Below are 25,450 nucleotides of genomic sequence, written 5' to 3' on the forward strand. Positions count from 1 at the left end.
ATATTATTATTAGTAGATAGTATTTTAATAGTATCTCATAATATGATTTCATCTCAAGACCCACCAACAACAACGACTACTTCAACAACTACCTCAACTGAAAAGTCAACAGAGTCTGATCAAGACGATATCATTGAAAACTCGCAGGCTGATTATAATACTACCTCGAAAAAGATTGATGATACTAGTAGTAGTAGTAGTGGAGATGATGACAATGACAACGATGACAATGGAAAAGAAGAGCAAGAAGAAGAAGAAGTTGACATATTCACAGATTATGCAAACAAAACAGAGATACCTGATTTCTTTGCGCCTGGCTTTGCCAACCAACCACTCAGCTTTTTAAACGCTGCCTCTCAGACTGTTGATGATTTATCGGGAACTGGCGTCGGCACACAACAACAACACCAAATATCACAAGTGTTTCTCTTTGACCAAGACGAAGAACAAGAGATGGACATTAACGTCTTTAAAAGTCGTCTCTCAAAAGAACAAAAAGAGAAACAACGAAGTTCTTCTACACAATCGAATCAATCAACTACCATACCACCAGCAACTCAAGACAATCAAGATGATGAGGATGAAGAAGAAGATGAAGATGAAGATGATGAAGAGGAAGAAGAAGATGATGAAGAAGATGAAGATAAAGATGTTGAAATGAAACCAACAACAACAACGACAACAAATTTTGGAATTAATAATAACAACAATAATAATAGCAAGAATAATAATGGTCTTTCAACTCAAGAATTCATCTCTTCGAAATTGACAGAAATGCTATCACAGAAATCACCTGCATCTGGCAGTACTATTGAATCGTCACAAGAGAGTACTGTTAAAAGATTCACTGTTTTGGCATCACAGTCACCAAATTCATCGCCATTCAAACCAAAGGTTGTTGCTTCTAGGTTGGCTCGTGTCCCACCACCTCCAGCTGACATGGATAGTCAAGATGAGGCGGAGCAAGAAGAGAATGAAAAGGAGAAGGCATCTGGTATACTACCACCGACTCCCATTGACAATCTAAAGATGCATACATCTATGCAACCTATGTTTGATCAACCTACCATTGAAGAAGACGAAGAAGAAGAGAAAATGGAACAAGTAGCCAACAACAAAAACAACAATAGTAAAGATGAAGATGAGGATGAAGATATGGATGATGACAATGGGGAAGAAGAAGAAGAAGAAGATGAAGAAGAGGATGATGATAGTGAAGAGGAAGAGGAAGAGGAAGATGAGGACGAATTATTTAATTCAAAGATTAACTATATATCTCAATCCAGACAAACTTCTGAACAACTTAAACAACAACAACAACAAAAGATACAAGAACAATCAAAGAACAAACAAAAGGAACAACAACAACAACAACAACAACAAGATATACATGACCAATTATTAAATAGTGAAGAGGGAAGCAGTGATTTAGAAGGTAGATTAAAACTAATGTGCGAGGCTTGTGGAAAGAATCCGCCAGTATTTATTACAAAGGATAATATTCAAATGTGTGCAAGTTGTTCAAAAGGAAAGCAACTTGGTCATGGTGATAACAAATATAATAATATTAATAATAATAGAAAAAGTTCAGAGAGATTGGTGCGTAGTCAACCTCTACCACCACACCAAAAAGCATTTCAACCATCATCCATGACACCTGATGATACTGGAATGGATCCAATTGAACTTGAACCTTGGATTATTGATTCTATTTTAACTGAAAAACCAATACCTAAACCAACTTTACAACTTATTGCTCTTGTATGTCAAATAATAATACAATATTTTTTAGCTATGATTTATTAACTCTTTATTTTCTTCTTTTTTTTTTCTTGTAGGTACCAGAACCACCAAAAGAATCAACATTGGCAAAGAAACAACAAGATATTAGTAATAGTAGAACAGTGGTTGTATCGGATGGAAAACATTTTGTTCATGCAATTCTTAAACTATACGATATGAGAAAACTAATGTTTGCAAAGAAATCATATATCTTTTCACATATCCTCGGATGTGTGTTTACATTGGAGAATTTCATCGTCTTTCCAAACGATACCTTTACCGACTTTATATTACATGTCGATGGTGTAAAGGTTAACCACTTTTTAAATCACGTCATCAATCGTGACGAGATCAAGGAACCCAAAGAGAATGAGCAAATCACAAAGATTCTGACTCGTATCAACCCTCTCAACTTTTTCGCCTATAGCCATCCACCCGACTATGCATCTGAATTTTTTGGTGCATCTAGAACCAATCCAAAGGAATATTCTGTCAACCCCGATGAATGTAAAATCTCTGATCAATGTAAAAATGATTTATTGGAAATAGATGATCAAGGTATGTAAATGAATGAATGAATGAATGTTATCATCTACTAGTTATTAATTCAATTTATTTTATTAAAAAAAGTATGGAAAGCAGAGGAAGAAGATGCTTTTAAAATTAGAATTGGTTTCCAAGCAGATACAATTGACAAGGATAAGGATAAACAAAACAATGTTGATGATGACGAAAAGGTGATTGATAAAGAAGAAGAAGAAGAAGAGAAAGAGAAAGAGAAAGAGAAAGAGAAAGAGAAAGAGAAAGAGAAAGAAAAAGAAAAACAATTACAAGAGGAAAAAGAAAAACAAGCACAAGAAGAAAAAGAAAAGGAAAAGGAAAAAGAAAAAGAAAAGGAAAAGGTTCAAGAAGAAACAGAAGATATTCAAAGTAGTGCAACAGCACAACAAAGCCAAACATTCGAAATTGAGGAAGAAGAAGAAGATCAACATCAAAAGAGTTTTGTTGCCGATAAAGAATCAACTCAAGATTTTGGAAATAATGTGCAATCTAGCTTTGACTATCAAAATAATAATCCATCTCTATCATCGTTTGCCGATGAGATTCAGGACCAAGAGGATAGGGTAGACCAGGATATGAGAGATAAAGATGAAGCAATGGATAAAGATGATGATAACACTGCGAAAAAGGATGGCAAACAATCTAAATCAACAGATAGTGATATTGAAGTATCAGATGTTGAAGATATGGCCTCTTGGATACCAAAGAGAACTAAATCCTCTAGCATGTTTAATTCACCACCAGATCCTTTGGGTTCACCTGCCATTGTAAAGAAAAGTAACTATAGTTATAAACCTGCTACCCCAAAGGGTACTGCATCCAAAAAATCGGCTCAAAAACAACAACCATTCAAATCACCAGCAATCAACAAACTACAAGATGAAAAGAAAAAGGTGGTGACAACTCCATCATCAAAAAAGATAGATGATGAAAAGGAAAAGAAAATATTGGAAAAGAAAAAACAAGAAGAAGAAAGAGAAGAAAAAGAAAGACAAGAAAGAGAAGAAAGAGAAGAAAGAGAAGAGAGAGAAGAAAGAGAAAGACAAGAAAGAGAAGAAAGAGAAGAAAGAGACAGAGAAAGAGAAGAGAAGAGATTAGAAAGAGAAAAGAAAAAAGCAGCAACCAAGAAACAAGAATTAGAAAGAGAAAAGAAGAAATTGGAAGAAAAGAAGAGATTAGATAAGGAAAAAGGGAGACTGAAATCAAAACCAAAAATCACACCTAAAAAAGGACAAAAGAGAAAAACTGTTGATGATGATGATGACGATTATGGATCAATTACTCCTTCAAAGAAAAAACAAACAAAGAAAAAGACAAAGAAATCATCAGATGATGACGATGATGATTTTGATTTTGGAGGAGTGGACCTTGATGCATTCTATAATTAGGAATGAAAAATAAATCAAAGGTTCCCAGCTATAGTTTACCAATTAATTTATTAACTAAATGATTGTAGGATTGGGATTCAATTTGTTTAGAGGATGAATAATTGCTCTTTATAAATTTGGTTGCATTGTCAACCAATTGTTGTGAAAAGGAGGGTGAGGAGGATAACAGTTTGTCCAATTGTTCCATACATTGATCTGGTGTATCGAAAAGTAATCCTGTCTTGCCATCCTCCAAGATTGCACAATTGCCATCGTTGATTCTGCCAACACAAGGTACTCCAACATCCATTGCTTCGAGTAAACATGTACTTACACCTTCACTCTTTGAACAATTAAGTATACATTTTGCACTTTTAAATAGACTCATGAGTCTTGTATGTGATATTCCAGGGTGATAAAATATTACATTTTTGACGTTTCCATTATTATTATTAATATTATTGTTTCCTTGATTTTGTAATTGATTTAAAAGTGTATCAAATGATTCATCCAATTTTGGTCCAACAATCAATAATATGTTGTACTGTTGGTCAATTGGTTTAAGTTTAAGTTTATCATTACTCCATTTAATAAAAGAATCCAATAGATAGGTTGGATCTTTAACTGTTCTAATACCACTTGGTAATAGATATAAATTAATTTCATCCTTTTTATAAGAGTTGAATATTGGAAGATTATTTTCCAATGACAATGATGGATGAGGATATAAATCATCTGATTGCAATATTGATTTTAAAACATCATCATCTGATGGTGATGATATGTCATGTGTTGTCTCGACAGATGGGAAAATAACAGCTGTTTTGGCTTTTAATGGCTCGTGTCCAACAAACCGATCAAATAGACGATAAGACTTATCCATCATCTCTTGCGTCAAACAAACTATTGCAGTTGCTCTTTCTACAACCCTTTCCATGACCGTCATCTTTTCTTCTTTCTTGTGCATTTCATTTAAATCAGTTCCACCATAAACCAATATATATGGAATCTTCAAAAAAAAAAAAAGAGTGTAAGGTTACAACGAGACTAGAACTAATCAAAGGTATATGGTATGATATATTACATACATCATTATAATCATTACCGCCACTACCATATAATGTATCAAGTAATAATCCAGCTCTATAAGCATGTACAGCAATAATAACCAATGAACCAAGTTGTGTAGTACTATTACTATTTAACTGTAACTGTTGTTGATCGACAATTGATTTGAATTGATCATATCCTTGTTTGTTTACATCAAACATTGTAAAGCTGGTGGTAGTACTACTGGGCTGACCACCATTTACCTCATCATTGTCGTCACCATCCAACAATCTTAATTTAATTCTTTCACAAAGTACTGTATTACCTGTATTCTCCTTTAATGATGATATAATCAATATGTTTCTTCTTCTTCTTTTCATTCTATCCTATCATTGTTGGATGAAGATATAAATATGTTGCATAGAATGATACTAAAAAAAATAAAAAAAAATAGAAAATCAGCAGAGAGACGATTCGTCGTCTTTTTTGAATGATCACCAAATTACATTTATTGAAAAATAGTATTCAAGTATCAATCAATCAATCAATCAACTACTGCACTTGCACTCATCAACATACTTCAAACAACCACATACATACAAATATATATATATATATATAGAAAGAAGAATGCAAAGAAGTTTATTAGGATCAATGTTTATGGCAGCAGCCAAACCAAGATTTGCTACAGCTACTACAAGTTATTATTCACAATACATGAATGTTAGAAACGGATTTTTGTACAGACCAACCGAACAACAACAACAACAACAACAACAAGTAGTCATCCCAGAACAAATCGAACAAGATGTCGAACAAGATTTAGAATTAATGGCAGTACCAAAGAAACGTGTCAGTTATACTAGAAACAGAAAGAGAAACTCTGCTGCTGACAAGAAACACGAAAATATCCATCATCATACAGTTTGTCCAAAGTGTAACAGTTTAAAACTTAGACATCATCTATGTATGAACTGTATCAGAAAGATTTAAACCCTTAATAATAATAATAAACACACAATCGACACTATAATATAATATATAATAATAATCAACAAACAATAATAACAACAAACACAACACAATTATTGATGGCTTCTTTTTGGAATTGGTAATTGATCATATTGTAGCATATAGTGTAGCATCTAGCACAGATAAATAATAGTTATGCAACCATTATCAGTTGTTTGGTTATCTACCACTGACATAGATGACACGAAACCATTTCTCTTTCTTTCTGGGTTCCAGGGGACATGGATGGATGTATGGGAGGTAGTGCAATAGTTTTAAATTAAAAACTAATCAGAAGGTTGAGGACTGATCGGTCGATTCAGTACTGAATATTTCTGTAATACGAAACAAAGGGGGAGGGGATTTGTCCTTGGAAATTCTCAGTGCTGAAGAAGGATCCTTGCTTGGAAGATATTTTATTTTATTGGGATTTTTGCGATGAGTAATCCTGTGATGACGAAAGGGGTCTCTTTTTGAACCCTTTCACTGTTCATTTCATTATCATTCGTTTCATTTCATTTATTTCTCTTTATCCTTTTTTTATTTTATTTGTAATAGTTTTATTGTACAATGTCTTTTAATAACTACCCAAGTATGTTACAGATACGATAGATAGATAGATAGATAGATAGTACTAGGCTAGCAACTAATCTCTCTTGATCATTTCTTTTAAAAAGATCCAAACGGCGGTGGTGCTCGTCAAGCTGTTAACCTTCTCAAGCCACCTACCACTAAACCACCACAAACTACCAAGCCTTCTAAACCAAGTTCTGGATTTACTCTATAAAATATATTTATTTAAAAGAAGAACAATTTCCCCCTCCCTTATCTCAACAACCTTTAAACATCAATATCTAGGACCATAATATCAAATCAATCAATCTCTTTATAATCAATCATATCATATTTAATTAATTGGAAACAAACACACAAACATTAAACAATCAATGAATGAATGGATAGACAAGAAAGACACACTCCCTCTTATAATGGTTCATTATATTTTTGTTAAAGTGTTGGTCTGTCAGATCACTTTTTGTAAATCAAAAAACAAGACAATAGATTATTATTATTATTATTATTATTATTATTATTTTGGATATAATTTATAATTTAATTTAATTTAATTAAAAGTAATAAGGTGTAGGAATTGAATCTCTTATGATTTTCCTAAATTATTTCTTTTGGTTGGTTTTTTTCTTTTTTTTTCCTTTTTGATGTTAGATGTTGGATGGATTGATTTTGGAAAGACCAAACAAAGTGATTTTACTCTTCTTCTTTTCTTTTCAATTTCAATTTCTATTTTTATCTATCTATCTATCCACCTAATATCCTATATGATATTATTGTTCTTATTTATAATTGAATTTAAAATATTGATACTATTCTTGTATCTTGATTTTCTTCTTTTAAAATCATAATTAAAACTAAATAAATTTAAATAGTAAACTTTTTAGTCTTTATAATTCTATATATATATTTATATAAATATTTCTTACCTTTTTTTTACAGTATTAAAAAATGTTACATGTTGTTGAAGTAATGTATCGGGATTATTACTACTATTAATTTCGGTATCACTGTTTTTCATCATCATTTCATCAAATTCTTGATGTGATAAAGTTTGGCGTTTAATAGGTACAAATGGTTCATTATCGATTGGTAATGGTTCGGTTGGTGGTGGTAGATAAATTCCATTACCTCCTTGCATCTAATAATATGATAATAATAATAATAAATCAATAATTCAATGGGTTTAATTAATTAAATTTAACATACATTTAATAATAGTGATTCTGGAGAAGGTTTTGTTTCATTGACCCATAATCTAAGTAATGTATAGAGTGATGTTTGTTGTACCTGTTGATTTGCCTTTTCATTGTATGCTGTTGGGTCAGATGCCATGGTAGATGCCATTCGAGGTGTCATTGGTCCTGATACTCCACCTCCTGCTACCGATGATGATATATTAACAGACCTTCCTAAACTTTCCAAATTAATGGTTTGGTTTAGTACAGTCACAGTATTATATTGTTGTAAATGATTATGAATATTATTATTATTCAAGTTATTAAAATTAAAATAATAATTGTTATTATTATTATTGGTTATTATTGCTGTAGTATTATTATTATTATTATTGTTGTTATTTAGTATATTATTGGTTGCTGTTGTTGTTTTCATTAATATATTAGTATTATTATTATTATTATTATTATTATTATTTTGATTAATAATATTATTAGTTTGACCATTATCATCTCCATCATCATGATGATCTATTGAATTTTCAAATTGTGAATATAAATTATTACTTGTACCATTGTTGTTGTTGTGGTGATGGTGATGATGATGATGAATGATTGGTTTTGGATTGCTGTGAACAAGGAGGTTGGACGGCGAATTGAATAATCCAGTACTCGACAAATAGGGAGATCCCGAGAAATCAATGTCTCCCAATCCATGATTATGATGATGGTTTTGTTTGATAATCGATGGTGGAGGCGATGCAAATGACAATGGCATATCGAAAAAATGGTCATGACTCACTCCAATATCGGGTGATTTTGAAATTGAATTTCTTTTTCTTCCACTATTTAAAAGTGATGGTGAATCTGGAAATGGGGCATTAAAACTTTCTGGAATTTTTTGGAAATTTTGAAAAAATGAATATTAATATTTCCAATCTTTTTGATCGTACTTTTGAATACTTACTTATTGCAGAGCCGGGTAATAATAGTTTAGCAGGACTGGCTTCAAGAAAATATGAATTGTCTGGAATGGGTGCAATCATCGTCGCCAATCCATTTATCTGGTTATTGAGACCGCTGTCGCCAATCATGAATCCTCCACCAACACCATCCATCTCACTGCTTACATGATTAATATCAGTTTGATGATTCGTTCCATTTGTTATGGTTGCTGATGTAACCGCCGGCGGTGTCGTCGTCGTCGTCGCCAAAGTAGTTGTCGTCAACGATGTTGATGATGCAATCGGCGATGTTTCCATCATTGATCAATCAATAAATATTTATTCAAATCTACTACTCTTTATAAATAAAATAATTAGTCTTCTGTACAGATTAGATCTACGTATCTGATCAAAAATAGTGACATACCTTTTAAATGATGATGATATTTGTTTGCTCTCTTGATATTAATTTTAACATTGATCTATGTGTCAATGTTTCTTTCGTCTTTTCTATTTATGTGTCTCTCTGTCTTTCTCTCTTATACCCTCTCCCTCTCTCTGTGTCTCTTCTCTCTTACACTCTATCTCTAATATCTTGTTAATGGTTGTATACAAGACAGGCCTGTTTGAATGGTAGAAGAAAAAGAAGAACAAGTAACTATTCCTTTTTAAATGAAGAACATCCAAAACAACAAATATTGGCGCCAACCAGCTTTTTTCGAAAATCATCGAGTTTGCGATCCTTGTGCATGTTCGACAAACAAACACCCATCCCATTCCTCTTTGTTCACATCGTTCTATCCATGTTCAAATCTACTTCATCATCATCAACAACATGCGTTTTAACACTACTACTAGTTGCCAACTTACATCACACTGCAGTATCCATTTAAATTATATTATTATTACTCGAGCTATTTAATTCTCAGATGACAATAATATCTTTGAGATGTATTGTTTAAAGACAGACAGAGACAGAGACAGAGACAGACAGAGACATACTAGAAACAAGAGATAATTAAAAATGATTTCATAATTAATTGGATATATTCGGTCGGTGCAATTTCTAAATTGTAGAATGTCTCGAGAGTTTCTCTTCATTTTTTCAAAGACAAACCGACAACGATTAAACAACAACAACAACAAACAGATAATTATAATTATTATATATAACAATAATAACATTTATCTGTAGATTATTAGTATTATGAGTAGTGAAGAACAACAACAACAACAAAGCAACAATGGATTGGTGACAGTCAGAGTCGTAAAGTCACTCGAATACAGAAATATCAAGAATCTAGTACTACGTGACATCGATTTGAATATGAAGGTTTCAGAGTTTAAAGAATACGTTAAAAATAGTTTGTTATCAACATCCCAAATATATATATATATATATATATATATATATCTCCCTCCCCAAATGTTCTTTTATACTTACTTGTCTTGCTCCTCCTGCTCTGCTTAGAAATCCAAACAACAACGGGATATCTACCATTTAGAACTTGTAAATTAGATTCAATGAAAATATTCTTTATTCCACACAAGAACAAGGTAACTCATAATAACATCAAATATATATAGGCAACATTAATGATGTATCAATGGTCATAGTTTACTTATTTATATAACAATCTATTTTTATCTATATTTAGCCAAACAATTTAACGATCAATTTGGAGAATGACCATTATTTCTTAAAAGATGAAGATAGATTAACAGATTGTGGAGTGATCAATGAGACAGAGATATCATTCTTTAATCTTGAAGATTACAATAATTTTAAAGCAAATCCAGTTGATAAATGGTGAGAGAGAGGACAGGACTACCTTACATAATATATGAGACCAAACCAACATATCATTCATATATACAACATCCAAACAAAAAAAAAAATATTTATATTTATATATATTATTTATTTATTTATTGCCAGTCATTCATTCATCCTTTCATTCATTCAACCCCTATTGTACACAATGGAATCATAATAATAATAATAGTTATCATTTCAATTCATTGATTCAAGGATCACAACAACAACAACCGTTCATTTCAAAAACATATAATAATTTCTTAAATCTATATATATTTTTTCAAAAGAGACAATGATGATAATTATATCATAGCTTTTAAATTAAATCGAATAGAATTAATAAAACAAAAATAAATTACCCATTGGCCTTTTAAAAAGAAATACAATGACTTTGTAGAGAGTCAACAACGACCAAGTACATACTTTACTTTGCTTTATTGTTTTCTACACTTTTTGGAACAGTCGACAAAAAATTCAGAAAAGTCCGTTTTAATCGCGTGATCCTTGATTTCTTGGATTGAATGGACCGTTGCCACAGTCAAAAAAACATCAAAAATATACCTCACACTGGTTAGGTCGATTTTTGGGTGTGTAACATAGATTATTCTATTATTAACTTGTGAAAGTGAGAGAGAGAGAGATAGATAAGATAAATATTATAATTTACACACGCACGCATTCATCATTCATTCATCACTCTTATCTTAATCGTCATCACTTTTTTATTTATCTATCTATCGATTTTAATGCTTAGTTAACATACAACAACAACAACAACAAAGTTAGCAACCATTAAAGATAGATAGGTAGATTATTATATTTATAAAGGTGATCACTATTATTATTACTATTATTATTCAACAACAAGAGAAGAAGAGAAGAGAATAGTAGTACAAAGATAGATAGAAGAAAGGAGAAAAAGGAAATATGACAACAACAAATAGAAAACTATTATTTGATCAGTTTCTTTTAGTATCTTTCAAAGAAGGTAAGAATAAATAAATAAATAAATAAATAAAGAAAGAAAGAAAGATTGAAGACGAGTCATCTATCAATGATGTATGTATGAATACAGACTTATATATATTTCTTCTATCAATCTATCTTTCTTTATATATATATTTTAGATAAAAATGGAGCAGGAGGAATTATACCATTTGTAAAGGATGTTTATCCACCAGATCAAGTCGATCCCAATGTACCATTGTTTTGTTTTCCAGAGGAGATTGATAACAAGGCGTTTATGAATCAAACCTATACACCTTCGAAATCGAGCGAATCCTTTTCATTTGTATTGACAGATAGAGAGGGAAACCAACAGTTTGGATTCACACGTCGTATAGTGACTGCTGTCCCTACGCTGGGACGCATCCCAGAGTCACTGTGTATCATATCAAAACATGCATGGTTTAGTACATTTATAGCAATCTTGGAGATACTCGAGGTGAGATATCGCGCATCAATGGAGGAGATTCACAACTTTTTGGCAGCTGCCCTTCTCTCTGCCATTCCTGCACCAGGTGACACCTTTACAGTCTATATATACAACAACCCATTTATATCTGCATCCTCTTCATCATCATCATCTACATCGACCACTACATCACCTTCAGCAACCACTATCACAGGTACACGCGATCGTAGTCTGTCAACACCTAATCTTACCATTTCAACTGGTGGTGCTGGGGATCCCCACCATCAATCTGATAAGAGTTCTCAACCATTACCTGTATCATATCAATTAAAGAGACCTTTGGCAACTGATAAATCATCGTTGCACGACGGAACATTATTACCATTGATAGAGTCATTGACATCACAAAAGATTCTATCATTGTTTATATCTCTGTTGTTTGAGCGACGTATAATCATCTACTCGGAGAATATCAGTCGCGTGAGCAAGTTTGTCAATGCGGCCGTCTCGATGATCGATCCATTTGTTTGGCAACATATATTCATCCCCATTCTTCCTCGTTCTCTATTAGACTATGTCACGGCACCGATGCCATTTATCATTGGTATCCATTCATCACTGTTTCCATTGATTCGTAAAAAGCCACTCTCTGAAATCATCTATGTCGACTTGGACAAGGATCACGTCCTTCCTCTACCAGAAGATATAGCATTGTTTCCTCCTCAACTTTTACAACCTTTAAAAGTTTGTTTAGATTTACAAATTGCTGATTTTAAAAGTAACCAAAGAATCCAAAAAAAACACATACCGATTATTAACCAATTTATTTATTTATTTATTTATTATTTTAGAAAACAAACATTATGATAACAAAGTAATAGTTGATACATTTAGAAAGTTTTTTGTTACTATTATGGGTACCTATAGAAGATTCTTTTTAAAGGATTTAGATAAAAGAAAATCAATTTTTGATAAGGCATCATTTATTGATTCTCAAATTATTAATCCTGCAAAGGTATGAAATCGACACAAAATTAATCAAATATTATTTGGATTGATATTAATTAATTGTATTTCTATTTTCTATTTTAGTTTTTTACAACATTTTGTTCATCACAAATGTTTGAAAGATTTATAGCAGAACGTGAAGAATATTTTTTCAAGGGAATTACACCACCAGGATCATTTGAAAAAGAGGTTATTCTTTATGATTTAAAGCATCCAGTAACTGCATCGATCAATAATACATTGAAAAACAAGGAAAAGGAAAAAGAAAAAGAGCGTGAAAAGGAGAGATTGGAAAAGGAACGTGCAAAATCCGTTGCCAAGGCAAATGCTTACAAGACGGTACTCGATCCAAAGAGATTGAGTGTTTTAAATCCACCAAAATCAAACGGTCTTAGTGTAGATCGTTCATTCTTGTCATCACTCATTGGAACCAATAATAATAGCAGTGCGACTGTGGGATCACTCACAGTTGTAAACACGAGTACACCATCTACATCACCATCACTACCACGTGCTGCGTCACCTACAATGACACGGTCTACCACGATGGGTAGTATATCGTCAAAGGCACAAACCATGACTGCTCTAGAGGTTGGTTCACTTGCTCCTCTAACCGATGTTCAATTACCAATCCCTGCTCATATTCAACAACAACAACAACAACAGAAATTACAACAACAACAACAACTATTACAACAACAACAAACATCAGAACAACAAGGAGGAGTATCATTACCAAAACCAAAATCACATACCAACCTTGCTTCATTGGCTTCAAATATTGTACAAAACGCAGCTAGTATTACAAAGTCAACATCAGCTTCATTTACATTGGGACATGGTCAATCGTTGTTACCACCAAATCCAACTCTTCCCTCTGGTAATCAATCGTTGTCGTCTGCCACTCACACTGGTGGATCTCATAGCAGAACTCTTTCAGATGTTGGAAATATCATTCTATCTGTAACAAAGAAATCTACCCAAATATTGTCTAGTGGCACTACACAACCAACAAAACCAATAGCATCCGATCAAACTCTAAATAGTAATAATGTTAATACTGCAGCAACAAGCAATGTTATCCCACCTACTACTACTGCTGCTGCTAATACTACTACTACCAACAATACTGTACAAATTATACAAACACATCCAAATTCTCCTACTCGTATGGGTATTGGACACCGATCTTTACCATTTACATTGATTCATCAAAAGTTCTCACCAAACGATCCAACTAGAATGACCATTGAAGATATATTTAATTTATTCTATCCAGGACAGAAACCAAGCAATGGAACAACAACACCTGTCGTCACCCCACACCAACCAGTGACCAGCACAAGTGGTATGAAAAAATCAACGTCACAAGAAAAGAATATATTCAAGATTCCAGAGTTGCCCGATAATATATCCATCCCCTTGTCAATCAACAAGACAAATAAGAATCAATTTATGACACAGGCTAGTGGAAGTGCAGGCAATATCAACACCCAGCACGCTACAAACACCAACTCTGGCATCCAATTGACGGCCAGTGCACCAGCCAATCCAACCATCATTTCATCATCCTACGCTGTTTCCGATAAATCCACCCTTCCACCCCCTCCCATTAGCGCTCACTCTATTCTTCATCGAAGAACACATCAGAGATCTGTATCTGTATCAACATCAACACCCAGTACACGAAACCTTACCAATTCACTCGATCCCAACATAATATCAATCCAACACCCCCACAAGCATCATCCAAACAAATCCCTATTCAAAACCATCTCGTCGCTCAACAACAACAAAAGGAAAAGGAGTTATTGGAAGCTGAAAAGGAACAATTATTATTACAACAACAACAAATTCAACAAGTTCAACAAGTACAAGTTCAACAGCAACCTATGGTTGTGGCTGCAGGAGGAGGAGGAATCCAACAACCACAACCATCATTAAGATTATCATCATCATCTGTACCAAAACCAATTACTACGTCATCACAACTTGAACAACAACAACAACAACAACAACATTTACAACCAATAGTAGAAAATGTTTTACAACAACAACAACAACAACAAGAACACAATGGATTACCACCTTTGACAAGTACTGTACAATTACCAATACCTGTAGCCAATGTAGATCATAATCCATTACCACCATTGAATACTGGTGCACCTGTGGTTGTAGATTTAAATACCTCTGGATCATCATTGATTCATCGTAGTGGAGGCACCCCAATGATGTGTCGTACGATGAGTAGCAACAACTTTTTCGATAATAACCCTCTCTCGACCAACATTGAGACGTCACCAGCCGTAGTGTTGGCATCGAGTACTGCTAGCTGCTCGAGTAGCAACAGCAACTTTTTCAATGAATGTTCATTGTTGGGTGTGCCATCTTCGTTGCCACACATTGCAGGCTCGACACCCCTTTCAACAGCAACATCATCTGTTGCAGCACTCAGCAGCACCTCTTCGTTGAATAGTTCCTATGGATCATTTACATCGGCAGTCTTAAACAATAGTAATATATTATCGGCATCGGGTATGATGATGATGCCACCATCAGCTGCAATGATATCAGCAGCTGCTGCTGCTCAACAAGGACAACAACAACAACATACACAACCACAACAACAACAACAACCACAACAACCACAACAACAACAAGTTTCTGTTCCTGTTTCATCTACACCAGTTGTTCCAGTGTCAGCAGCAGTAGCATCAGGAGGAGGAGTCCCATCTCAACAACAACAACAACAACAACAACAACAACCAAATAACAACCATAGTAATGCTTCATCTTTTTCATCCAATCAAAATGTTGTTACTTCTTCAACCAGCAATGTTTTACCACCTCTTATTCCACATGGAGGTAGTACTACTTCTTTGTTGCCTCCTCCCGCCTCACTCCACAGCAACCACTTTTTCGATCAATCACCTCTTAGCCAATCATCGTTTGTTGATTTTGGACCTCCAGCTCCATCCCTCCCCGGTCTCAATAATAATAGTAACGGACCATATAATCAAATGTTGGCATCATCCACTCCACCAACCTATACTCAACCCCAACAAGTACAACCACAACAACAACCACCGGTTCAACAAGGAGAAAATGGTATCGATGAATTTGAACTTTATCTAAAGAACCAAAAGAAATTATAATGTTAAAATATTGATAACAATAAAATAAATTATTTATTACCCAAAAGTAAAGTAAAGTTAAAAAAACCAATTGAAATTGAATGGGATCTCGCTATTGGTTGATCGTGAGGGTGGGTCATTCAGATCTTATGTTCGATTCGATATGCTGTTGAGATCTGTGATCAAAAGTCACCCGTGTCGACAGCGAGAGATCGAATCACACACCCAAAACAAAATAAATTTAGAAAAAGGGAGGGCTGCCAACGACTATTTAAAAATCTCTTTTCGAATAATGTTTTGTAGTACTAAAACCCCACAATCAACAATTATCTGATCAAATAATTTACACACACCAATTGTTGTTTTTGTTGTTGTTGTTGTTCACTTTTAAAAGACATATTTATTCTTTTTGTATAAAAATCACACATATATATATATATATAATATAAGCATATATACTACCCCTTACATAACACAAACACTTCACTTTCACCTAGCTTACTTGACTTTTTCACTCACTCCTCACTAATATATCACACCCTCTCAATCGCACCTCACCTCACCTCCCCCCTTTTATCGTCATCCACAGCTCAGCTCAGCTCTCTTATTGAATAAAATTTTATACAACCATCCTCCTCCTCCCTCCTCCCTCCTTCCTTTCTTTTGGTTTTCAATTTAAATCCATATTCGAAATATAAACAATTTATTTAAATTATATATAGTATCTCTAGAGAGAGAAATGGTTAAAGCAAATATAAAGGAATGTCTAAAGAATGAAGACACAGCAATTCCATTGGAACTGGATTTAAATTCATTGAAATTGAATAAATTTCCAAGTGAATTGAAAAAGGAAATATATAGAGACAAGAAGAAACTGGTCAAAGCAATGATAAAGAAACTTGATGTCAGTATCAACAAACTCAACGATTTCAAATGGGACTTGTCATCTAGTTTTGACCAATTGGACTATCTAAATTTGTCGGGGAATCCATTGTCATCGTTGATGACGATTGGGTTACCTGGATCCGTCTATCTCAAGACTATCACCAAGATTGATGTATGTGGATGCAAATTATTACGTGTTGGACAAAACGATCTCAGACAATTGACCAATCTTGCTCAACTCAATCTCTCCAACAATGAGATTGGCGAGATTCATCCAGAGGCATTGAGCTGTCTTGCCCAACTCGAGGACCTCAATGTCAGTGGTAACTCGTCTCTCAAGGCCATTCCAGAGGCTGTTTTAAAGTGCCGTCAAATCACTCATTTGGATGTCAGCGGGTGTTCAATCAATGAACTGCCACATGACCTCTCTCCCCTCGCCAAAATGCTCGAACTCAACCTTGGAAATAATAATATCAGCGAGATTCCAGATTCGATCAGTCTCCTCGTTTTTCTTTGTCGCATCAATCTCCAAGACAACAACATCCGCAATCTTCCACTGTCAATTGGAAAATGTAGAGGCATTGTATCCCAAATGAACGGTATCATCCTTCACGGCAATCCATTGGATGCTGAAATCAAACAATTGTACAATGAAAATCCAGCAAAGTTGGCAGCCTATCTCGAAAGAAGATATCAACTACAAGGTGGTGACACACTAAACTTTAAATTGGCAGCTCAATATAAACATCAACAACAACAACCAGCAGCAGCAACGCCAACAAAATCATCACCACCCTTGTACCCACAATCTCCACCAAATACAGGATACCCAATTGCTACTACTACCTCTACCACCACTTCTTCCAATCAAGCCAATTCAGCAGCTTCATCACTACAATCAAATACTCCAACTACATCAGTACTATCAACGAGTAATGGTAGTTCAATGGCTTCATCACCTCGATCCTACAAATTATCAGTATCAAATGAAGCATGGAGAGAATTGCCAAATCACATTCCTGGTCCAAAACACAATCTTGGTGGTGGTGGATCATCTGCTTCTTCTTCCCCCATTTCCTCATCTCCCATGACAAATCCTTTAAGACTCTCCCAACAATATCAACAACAACAACCACCACCATCACCACTACACCATAGTGCTGGTGGTATTAGAACTCAATTTCAATTTTCCGACTCCCCATCATCGTCACCCTCTACTCCATCACCTTTATCATCATCACCTCAATTTATGACGCAACAACAACAACAACATCCAGAAGACCCAACCGTTACAATGATGAAAGAGAATATTTATGGAATGATTAAAAATGAATTTAGACAAAACATTACATCAATCTATGAAAAAGTAAACAAATCATCAAATGTCAAAGAACTAATTCAATTTGCTACAATTGTTAGATCTATCCAATCTGTATGTATTTAAAAAAAAAAAAAAAAAAAGATAAATACATTTTATTAATCCTTTTTTATTTTATTGTATTTAGGAATTGGATGATATTGGAAAGATTCTGGCATATAAAAAGATTTATTTACCAAATATTGAAAAAAACATTGGAAGTAATGCTAGTGAAACCGAAAAATTCAATCAATTGAAACAACTTGTTAAATCAAAGATTGAAATATGTGTAATTTATTCAAAACATACAATAGAACATGTTGATATTCAACATAGTATGTCTGACCTATCTTTTGTCTATAGAGTTATTAAATCATTATCAAATAAATTGACTTTATAAATATATATATATATGGAATAGATAATTAATTTATTATTATTATTATTATTAGTAAAAATACATTAAATCATTTTTGATTAAGATTGTTGGGTTTTTAGTTTTATAGATCTATTTAGATTACCAAATTTGAATCTAATAAAGTTACTATCTCTTAAATAGAGGACGGCTCCAACTACCAATGCAATCAATACAGCTCCTCCAACTGCTACACCAACTGCAATCTTCCATGTGTTTGATGATTCCGATGAACAATCTTGCTCTTTGTCTTGTCCGACTACCAATGCTGAGAAATCTGGATCGAGTAGACAAAAAGTACATTGAGGTACATGAACTCCAATCAATGCCAATGAATCAGTATCACTTCCAACAATTCTGGTTTGATTAATTAATTCATTTCTCGAAAATGTCTTTCTTCCATCGGAATAGGAATAGGAAAGGAATCTACCATAGAATTGTGTGTCATTCTTGATGACTCGTAGATAACTATCACTTCCTAGTATTTGTTCAAAGGTTGGAATATCACTATTGGAACATGATTGAATTGATTGTTCATTATTGACAATGGTTGAGAATACAACTCTGAGATGTGAAAGAATCGATTGATATTGCCATCCAGTGACATTTACTCCTACTTTAATACTATTTGCTCCGACCGATACAATACTATCACCAAATGGTAATTGCCTATCCAGAGTCGAATACTCAATCAGAGATGTAACATTGACAATTGGTGATAGTGTTGGATACAGAGTTGAATTGATCAACAATCTATAATGAAGTGATGTAAGATTATCACCCGATTGATCGGTAACATTCCATTGATCAGTGATTAATTCTTGAACTACAATATCATCACCATCCAATTCTTGAATAGCAACCAATGAAAAAAAGAATTGATATCCATCCAATTCAAATGTTGCAACTGGTTTTGTATCATTTTGTACAAATGTTACATTTGGATTTTCTAAAAAAAAAAGGAATAAATTAATATTATTTTTTAATTGTTGTTATTTTGATTTACTTACTAAAAAATCTACAATTATCATAATAACCTTGATCACACTGACATACACCCTGATCATTACATTGACCATGACCATAACAATTTGATGTCTGATCGATACATTGTTGTTTTAAGGATTGTGATGGTGGGAAGGGAATAGAGATGACATTGTTGAGTGAAATGGAATAACCATCGACACTGACCTGAACCGAGGATACGCCTGGTGGTGGAGTTGCCAATAAATTGCATTCAATGTATGATACGTTTCTATTTGTAATAGTACAAATGGCAGTGTTGTTTAATTTTACATAATGATTTTGTGATACTGAAGGTCCAAAATATCCACTCAAAGTTATTTTTAATCCATTTAATTGTGTTGATGTTACTAATGGATATGAATTTGGTGATTCTAAAAAAAAAAGAAAAAGAAAAGGGATGGATAGTTAATAAATATTATGACAAAATTGAAATATATTCTATATTCTATATTCTATTACGACTTACGAAGAGTAAAGACTGTAGAAAATGAATTAAATTCATTGGACATTGTAAAATTGTAATCACCTCCATTCAATCCTTCTGTGGAACATGTTGCTCCCAACAAATTACATACCAATGAGACTCCCCTTTGGTCATTTGATATGATTACTCGATGTTCAACGTAGGGATTGACCTGTTGCGTGAATCTAAGTGTAATCGTATTGTTTGTCGAATGGATTATTGGTACGATATTTCTAACTGTTATATCGGCCACAATCAGTGATACTGGTATTGTTATATTTGTACCCAAAGAAACCATACGGTTTTGTATTGGTGATACCTCTGTAAATGGATATCTAGATTAAAACTAAGGTTAATAATGGCGGTGGTCTAAATTGATCAGTATAATATTTAAATATTTAGTATTGATACATACAATATAACCGAGTTTACAACCAATACTCTAGATGGAGCGACACCCCAACCAAGTTTGCTACCTGTTAGGGTTGCATATCCACCAATTGATGGAACAACTCCTGTTGTATTGAGAGCAGGTGTACATTGGAAGTTTTGAGGATAAGGTAAATCGGTGAGAATTGATTGTGGATAACACCAAAAACAATCGGCTACACTTTGAATGTTTGTGTTTCGAATGTCAATAGTGTGTCTACAAAAATCACTTGTGACAGGTGTAAGAATTTGGTTCATTGAGAGAATAATGTTTGTCGATGCTACTTGTTCAAATACCACTGCTGGTGGCATTGCCTTTAATAAATTACTAGTTAAATCACTAAAAAAAATAAAAACAAAAATGTTAATAATAATAATAAATGACATATATAATATCCTTCCTGAGAAGTCAGGCCAACTTACACTGTTGTTATATTGACTGGGAATCTTATTTTGTTTGATACTCCTGTTATTTTTGCATCTTTTATTATCCTAGAAAATAATAATAATAATATTAATAATGTTAGCTATACACCTATTTTTTTTTTAAAACTTACATTGACACTAGAGTAGAAGAAAGTGTGGATGGGATTTGGAAAGAAGAAAACGGAGTAGATTGTAAACTAAAAGTTACTAAATTTGTAAAAAGCCCAATATCATTTGGCAATAGAGCTGTTTTCGGACCTCTCATATCCCTAAAGAATAGAAAAAAATAAACAATCATTAGAAAATGAATCATCCATTTTTATAACTTTTCATAAATACATACAAGTTTCTAACCAAAGTTGGGTTTATAAAATGTAAACTAATATTGACTCTGAAATGTGACACATAAAATAAAATTGGTTAGAGCGAGTTACAACATTTCAGATTTCATTCATTCATTCAACAAAGAAAGATTATCTAGAGTTGTAATACTTACGAGGATATTCCAATGATAGGACAATCAATCTCAACTGCTACATTGTTTGCATGAGAGGTAGCTCCAAATACTTCAAGAGTTGGAAAACTTTTTTTGGTCATGGTGAAGATGGTATCATCTAACATAAAATCCACACCAAAGTTTAAAAGCTTGTCAAGTACCATGGTATCGTTGATTTGAAAAGATAGCTTTGGATTACCAAAAAGTGAAAGGAATTTGATAACTGATCCATTAAAGAAATTAACAATAGACTCTAAATTGGGATTTTCTGAAATTACCCTAAAGAGAAGAGAAGAGTAAAAAAAAAGTAATGTCAAACTCTTATTATTATTATTATTATTATTGTACATACAATGATTCTAATTTTGTAAATGATGGTCCTGGGAAGTTACTTTTAATCTGGGTTAGGGATGCGTCACCAACTATTTCAAGTATTTGAAGTTTCAAACAATTACCAATCAAGTCTAATATTTGGATATTGGGGTTTTGAGTAGGAGCATTATGAATTTTAAGAGTGAGTAACTCTGGAAATGATAACGATGTTACTGGGACGACATTGGAGGGGAAACCAGAAGGTGGAGGACTCAAGATATTACTATAGTAAACAAAAATGGGTTAAGTATAGGGTAGGAATATATATATATATATATAAAAGGAGGAGTTTAAAAACTTACACTTGAAGGACTCGCATTTGTCCTGCAACAATTGAACAAGAGAATACGGTTTGACCTTGCACAGCAGAATTGCAAGCAGTGTCATTTAAAGGAAGAAAAGACTGCAATCCATACTGATTAATCATAAACACAACACTTGCCAACTCATCTGCTGGTAAACTTTGTGAATCAACAAACGTACCTATGTTACTTGACCATAATAACAAGATTGAAATTACAATCAAAACAATTTGATTATAACTTCTTCTTGTTGTATTCATCGTCTCTTTTATCTTATCTACTATTATATATTTATGTGTATTGTACAATTGATCACATCACATTCTTTCTTTGCTTCTTGATAAAGGGAGAGGCACTTCTCTTCAGAAAAATAGTCAAAGGATATCTTTTTATCGTGGAAACAAATATCTAATTATCAAATCTTGATCTTTAGATAAATATATACTCTCTGATTGCGAGTGGGGGGGGGGGGTTATTTTTACTTAAAAACTTTTAAAACACTTTTATTTCTTTTTTTTTGATGTTTTTGTTCAAAATTATTATTATTATTATTATTATTTATAAAACGGTCAAATTATTTTTGTTGTTGTTTTGTGTGTGGGTGGGTAGGGGGTGATACTTGATGATATGTTGTTGTTGTTGGGATTTATATATACAAATTACATTTCTGGGTGAAGTTGCTTATACTCTTTGTAGAGGTTAGCAATGATGGATTCATAATGCTCTTTGAGTTGTGGTCTCTTTGGCTTGAACGATGGGGTCATGAGATTGTTTTCCTCGGAAAAGGCAGTGTCTTCCAAATGGATGTGCTTCATCTTTTCGAAGCTTTGGAGGTTGGCACCCTTGGCAGAGACTTCGAGCGAGTCCATGATCTCCTTGTAGAGTTCCTTGGACTTGACGAGAGCCTTCTTGTCGTTGAAATCGAGGTGTGGGTACTTGGATGGAATCAACTTTTCCAAGACATCGAAATCGGGGACGACAACACCGACGAGGAAACTGTTGAGAGAGTCACCATAGACAAAGACTTGCGAGGCAAGTGGTGAACGCACATAGATACCCTCGAGGTACTCGGCGGCAACATACTCTCCTTGCGACAACTTAAAGATGTTCTTTTTACGATCGACGATAGAGAGTGTTCCGTTGGCATTCCAACGACCAATATCACCAGTGTGGAACCATCCGTCTTGACGGAGATCTTCGGCGGTTTTCTCTGGGTCCTTGTAGTAGCCCTTGAAGACGTTGTAACCACGGATGGCAACCTCACCACGTGGGTTTGGCTTGTCGGTGGCGTAGTAGTTCATCTCGGGGACGTCGACGAGCTTGACCTCGCAACAGGCCAATGGTGGACCGACGTAGGCACTCTCTGGGTCTTCTGGGTAGCCGACGCAGGCACCGCCGACATTCTCAGTGAGACCGTAACCTTGGACGACTGGACAGCAGAACACAGCCTTGAGGAACTCACCAATCTTGGGGTCCAATGGAGCAGAGCCAGAGAGGATAAACTTGACACGGCCACCAATACGTTCCTTGGTCTTGGAAAAGATGATGCTATCCCAGATTGGGGTGGAACCACCAGACTTTTGAGCACTTTGCTTGGAGCTGAGACCCCAGGTGAACAAGGTTCTCTTGAGCCATGACTCGCCGTTGATGGTCAACCACATCTTGTCGTGCAACTTTTGCCATACACGTGGTGCACCGCACAAAAAGGTTGGCTTCAACTCGTGAATATCGTTAAAGAGCTCTGGAATGACACCTGAAAAGAATCCAATTTGTCCACCAACAAAACAAACCATCGAAACGACAGCTCTCTCAAAAGAGTGAGCCAATGGCAAATATGACATGTGAACATCATCACTGGTTAAACCAGCTGGTGAGAAATATGCACCTGCTACTTCTGATACCATATTTGTATGAGTTAACATTACTCCCTTAAAAATAAATAATAAATAAAATAAATTAGAATTAGAATCAAAATGTTTTTTTGTCAATCAATTTTCTTCTTTTTTCTTTCTTTCTCTTCTTTACCTTTGGATTACCAGTTGAACCTGAAGTATATAATAATGTACAAAGATCATCTGGGTTGGATGGAGTATGTGCAGTTGGGTTTTGAGCACCCAATTGTTCAAATTGAGCAAGAGTAAAGAATTTAATCGATGAATCCTTTAATTTGTTCAAAATGGCTTCAGTTGGTTGATCAAAACTGACAATAGTAGTCAATGATTGAGCATTTGTCATTTGAAGTAACTATAAATAGAATGAAATGAGTAAAAAAGTTGATTTTCAAAGAGTTATTATTAATTATTTACCTTGTCAATATTCTTGCCTTCACATAAAACCAATTTAATTTCAGCATGATTGATAACGTATTCAATGGCATTTGGACCAAGAGTAGCATAGAGAGCAACTGGGACGATACCGTGGTTCATTGAACCCATATCTGAAATAACCCACTCTGGTCTGTTGATTGAAAAGATACCGATACGGTCACCCTTTTGAATTCCTTGATTGAAAAGAGCAAAACCTACATTCTCGGCTCTCTTTGCTGCATCCTTGTAGGTGATCCATTGATATGGACCACGTGTCTTACCATCAGCCAATAAGCCTCTAATACCTAAAAATGGCTTCTCTGAATTTTTGTTCTTTCTACAATATTGTAATAAGTAGTAATATAGTAATAGATATATTAATATACTGACTGATACTGTATCTATATCAGGCTGTTGACGGAAATAGCAATCGAGTTTGAATGTGTGAGTTTTTTTTTTTTTCAAAACAACCAATTACACGTCACATAGACTTTCAACTCTTTCGCTTTTCTCCATCAAATTTTTGTTGCCATTGTTGTTGTTGTTTGATAATTACTGATAGACATCATAGAGAGTCTTGGTAGTGTCATCTGGTTGAGAGATCAAGTCTGGGTATTTAGTGTTTCTACGAGCTTTGGTTTCACCATTGGTTTCACCACCAACTGTAATTGATTGTGATGCAATCTACGAAAATAAAAAAATAGAAATAGAAATAGAATCGGATAGATAATATAGATAGAGATGAAGGTTTGATTAGTAATCAAATCTTATATGTGTATGTATGTATATATGATCCTTACGAATTTCTCATCACCTGAGATTCTTTGAATGTGTTGTTGATCTATAGATAGTCGTAGTGAGGTGAGTGGTTATAGAAAGATATAGTAGTTAGTTAGTTGTCAATCTATTGTATTCTTATTAGTAACATACTTGAGACTGTACTCATTTTGTTTTTGTGATAGATATTATTTATTATTATTGATACAAAAAAAAAAAAAACTATAAAAGATAAATAATTAGATTGAGTTTTCTTCAGCTGTGAGGATAGGGTAACAAAAAAACTGTTTTGAGTTTTCAATTTTTTTTTAATTTAATTTTTTTTTGAAGATATTTCATCTTTGATAAACTTAAC

The 25,450-nt window shown here is 33.9% G+C and overlaps 8 protein-coding genes across 8 annotated transcripts; 3 read left to right on the forward strand and 5 right to left on the reverse strand.

The window, feature by feature from the left end:
* Nucleotides 1-42: 42 nt before the first annotated feature.
* DFA_07207 (uncharacterized protein) lies at nucleotides 43-3,731 on the forward strand (the record flags this gene model as incomplete). Its single annotated transcript, XM_004367016.1, has 3 exons — nucleotides 43-1,761; nucleotides 1,839-2,340; nucleotides 2,413-3,731. 3 exons carry the CDS (start codon nucleotides 43-45, stop codon nucleotides 3,729-3,731), a joined length of 3,540 nt encoding a protein of 1,179 aa, XP_004367073.1.
* Nucleotides 3,732-3,817: 86 nt separating this feature from the next.
* DFA_07208 (uncharacterized protein) lies at nucleotides 3,818-5,140 on the reverse strand (the record flags this gene model as incomplete). Its single annotated transcript, XM_004367017.1, has 4 exons — nucleotides 3,818-3,837; nucleotides 3,957-4,053; nucleotides 4,138-4,719; nucleotides 4,799-5,140. The coding sequence occupies 4 exons, from the start codon at nucleotides 5,138-5,140 to the stop codon at nucleotides 3,818-3,820; spliced, it is 1,041 nt and encodes a 346-aa protein (XP_004367074.1).
* A 250-nt stretch (nucleotides 5,141-5,390) lies between these two features.
* Nucleotides 5,391-6,558, forward strand: DFA_07209 (uncharacterized protein; the record flags this gene model as incomplete). The annotated part of the gene is made up of 2 exons (XM_004367018.1): nucleotides 5,391-5,727; nucleotides 6,449-6,558. 2 exons carry the CDS (start codon nucleotides 5,391-5,393, stop codon nucleotides 6,556-6,558), a joined length of 447 nt encoding a protein of 148 aa, XP_004367075.1.
* Nucleotides 6,559-7,208: 650 nt separating this feature from the next.
* Nucleotides 7,209-8,781, reverse strand: DFA_07210 (uncharacterized protein; the record flags this gene model as incomplete). The annotated part of the gene is made up of 4 exons (XM_004367019.1): nucleotides 7,209-7,239; nucleotides 7,271-7,482; nucleotides 7,551-8,410; nucleotides 8,487-8,781. 4 exons carry the CDS (start codon nucleotides 8,779-8,781, stop codon nucleotides 7,209-7,211), a joined length of 1,398 nt encoding a protein of 465 aa, XP_004367076.1.
* A 600-nt stretch (nucleotides 8,782-9,381) lies between these two features.
* On the reverse strand, nucleotides 9,382-9,564 carry DFA_07211 (uncharacterized protein; the record flags this gene model as incomplete). Its single annotated transcript, XM_004367020.1, has 1 exon — nucleotides 9,382-9,564. One exon carries the CDS (start codon nucleotides 9,562-9,564, stop codon nucleotides 9,382-9,384), a length of 183 nt encoding a protein of 60 aa, XP_004367077.1.
* Nucleotides 9,565-9,670: 106 nt separating this feature from the next.
* On the forward strand, nucleotides 9,671-18,483 carry DFA_07212 (putative guanine nucleotide exchange factor; the record flags this gene model as incomplete). The annotated part of the gene is made up of 9 exons (XM_004367021.1): nucleotides 9,671-9,827; nucleotides 10,171-10,262; nucleotides 11,303-11,345; nucleotides 11,410-12,474; nucleotides 12,548-12,711; nucleotides 12,789-14,366; nucleotides 14,504-15,815; nucleotides 16,564-18,158; nucleotides 18,232-18,483. 9 exons carry the CDS (start codon nucleotides 9,671-9,673, stop codon nucleotides 18,481-18,483), a joined length of 6,258 nt encoding a protein of 2,085 aa, XP_004367078.1.
* Nucleotides 18,484-18,560: 77 nt separating this feature from the next.
* Nucleotides 18,561-22,272, reverse strand: DFA_07213 (uncharacterized protein; the record flags this gene model as incomplete). Its single annotated transcript, XM_004367022.1, has 9 exons — nucleotides 18,561-19,447; nucleotides 19,509-19,895; nucleotides 19,991-20,322; nucleotides 20,403-20,756; nucleotides 20,840-20,908; nucleotides 20,974-21,111; nucleotides 21,339-21,617; nucleotides 21,691-21,933; nucleotides 22,013-22,272. The coding sequence occupies 9 exons, from the start codon at nucleotides 22,270-22,272 to the stop codon at nucleotides 18,561-18,563; spliced, it is 2,949 nt and encodes a 982-aa protein (XP_004367079.1).
* A 148-nt stretch (nucleotides 22,273-22,420) lies between these two features.
* Nucleotides 22,421-25,264, reverse strand: fcsA (fatty acyl-CoA synthetase; the record flags this gene model as incomplete). Its single annotated transcript, XM_004367023.1, has 7 exons — nucleotides 22,421-22,439; nucleotides 22,676-23,940; nucleotides 24,038-24,256; nucleotides 24,319-24,655; nucleotides 24,875-25,002; nucleotides 25,119-25,159; nucleotides 25,249-25,264. The coding sequence occupies 7 exons, from the start codon at nucleotides 25,262-25,264 to the stop codon at nucleotides 22,421-22,423; spliced, it is 2,025 nt and encodes a 674-aa protein (XP_004367080.1).
* Between the last annotated feature and the right edge of the window lie 186 nt (nucleotides 25,265-25,450).

Source organism: Cavenderia fasciculata (assembly GCF_000203815.1).
Source record: "Cavenderia fasciculata unplaced genomic scaffold Scf_ET2XIPL01CNAVH-3, whole genome shotgun sequence".
NCBI lineage: Eukaryota > Evosea > Eumycetozoa > Acytosteliales > Cavenderiaceae > Cavenderia > Cavenderia fasciculata.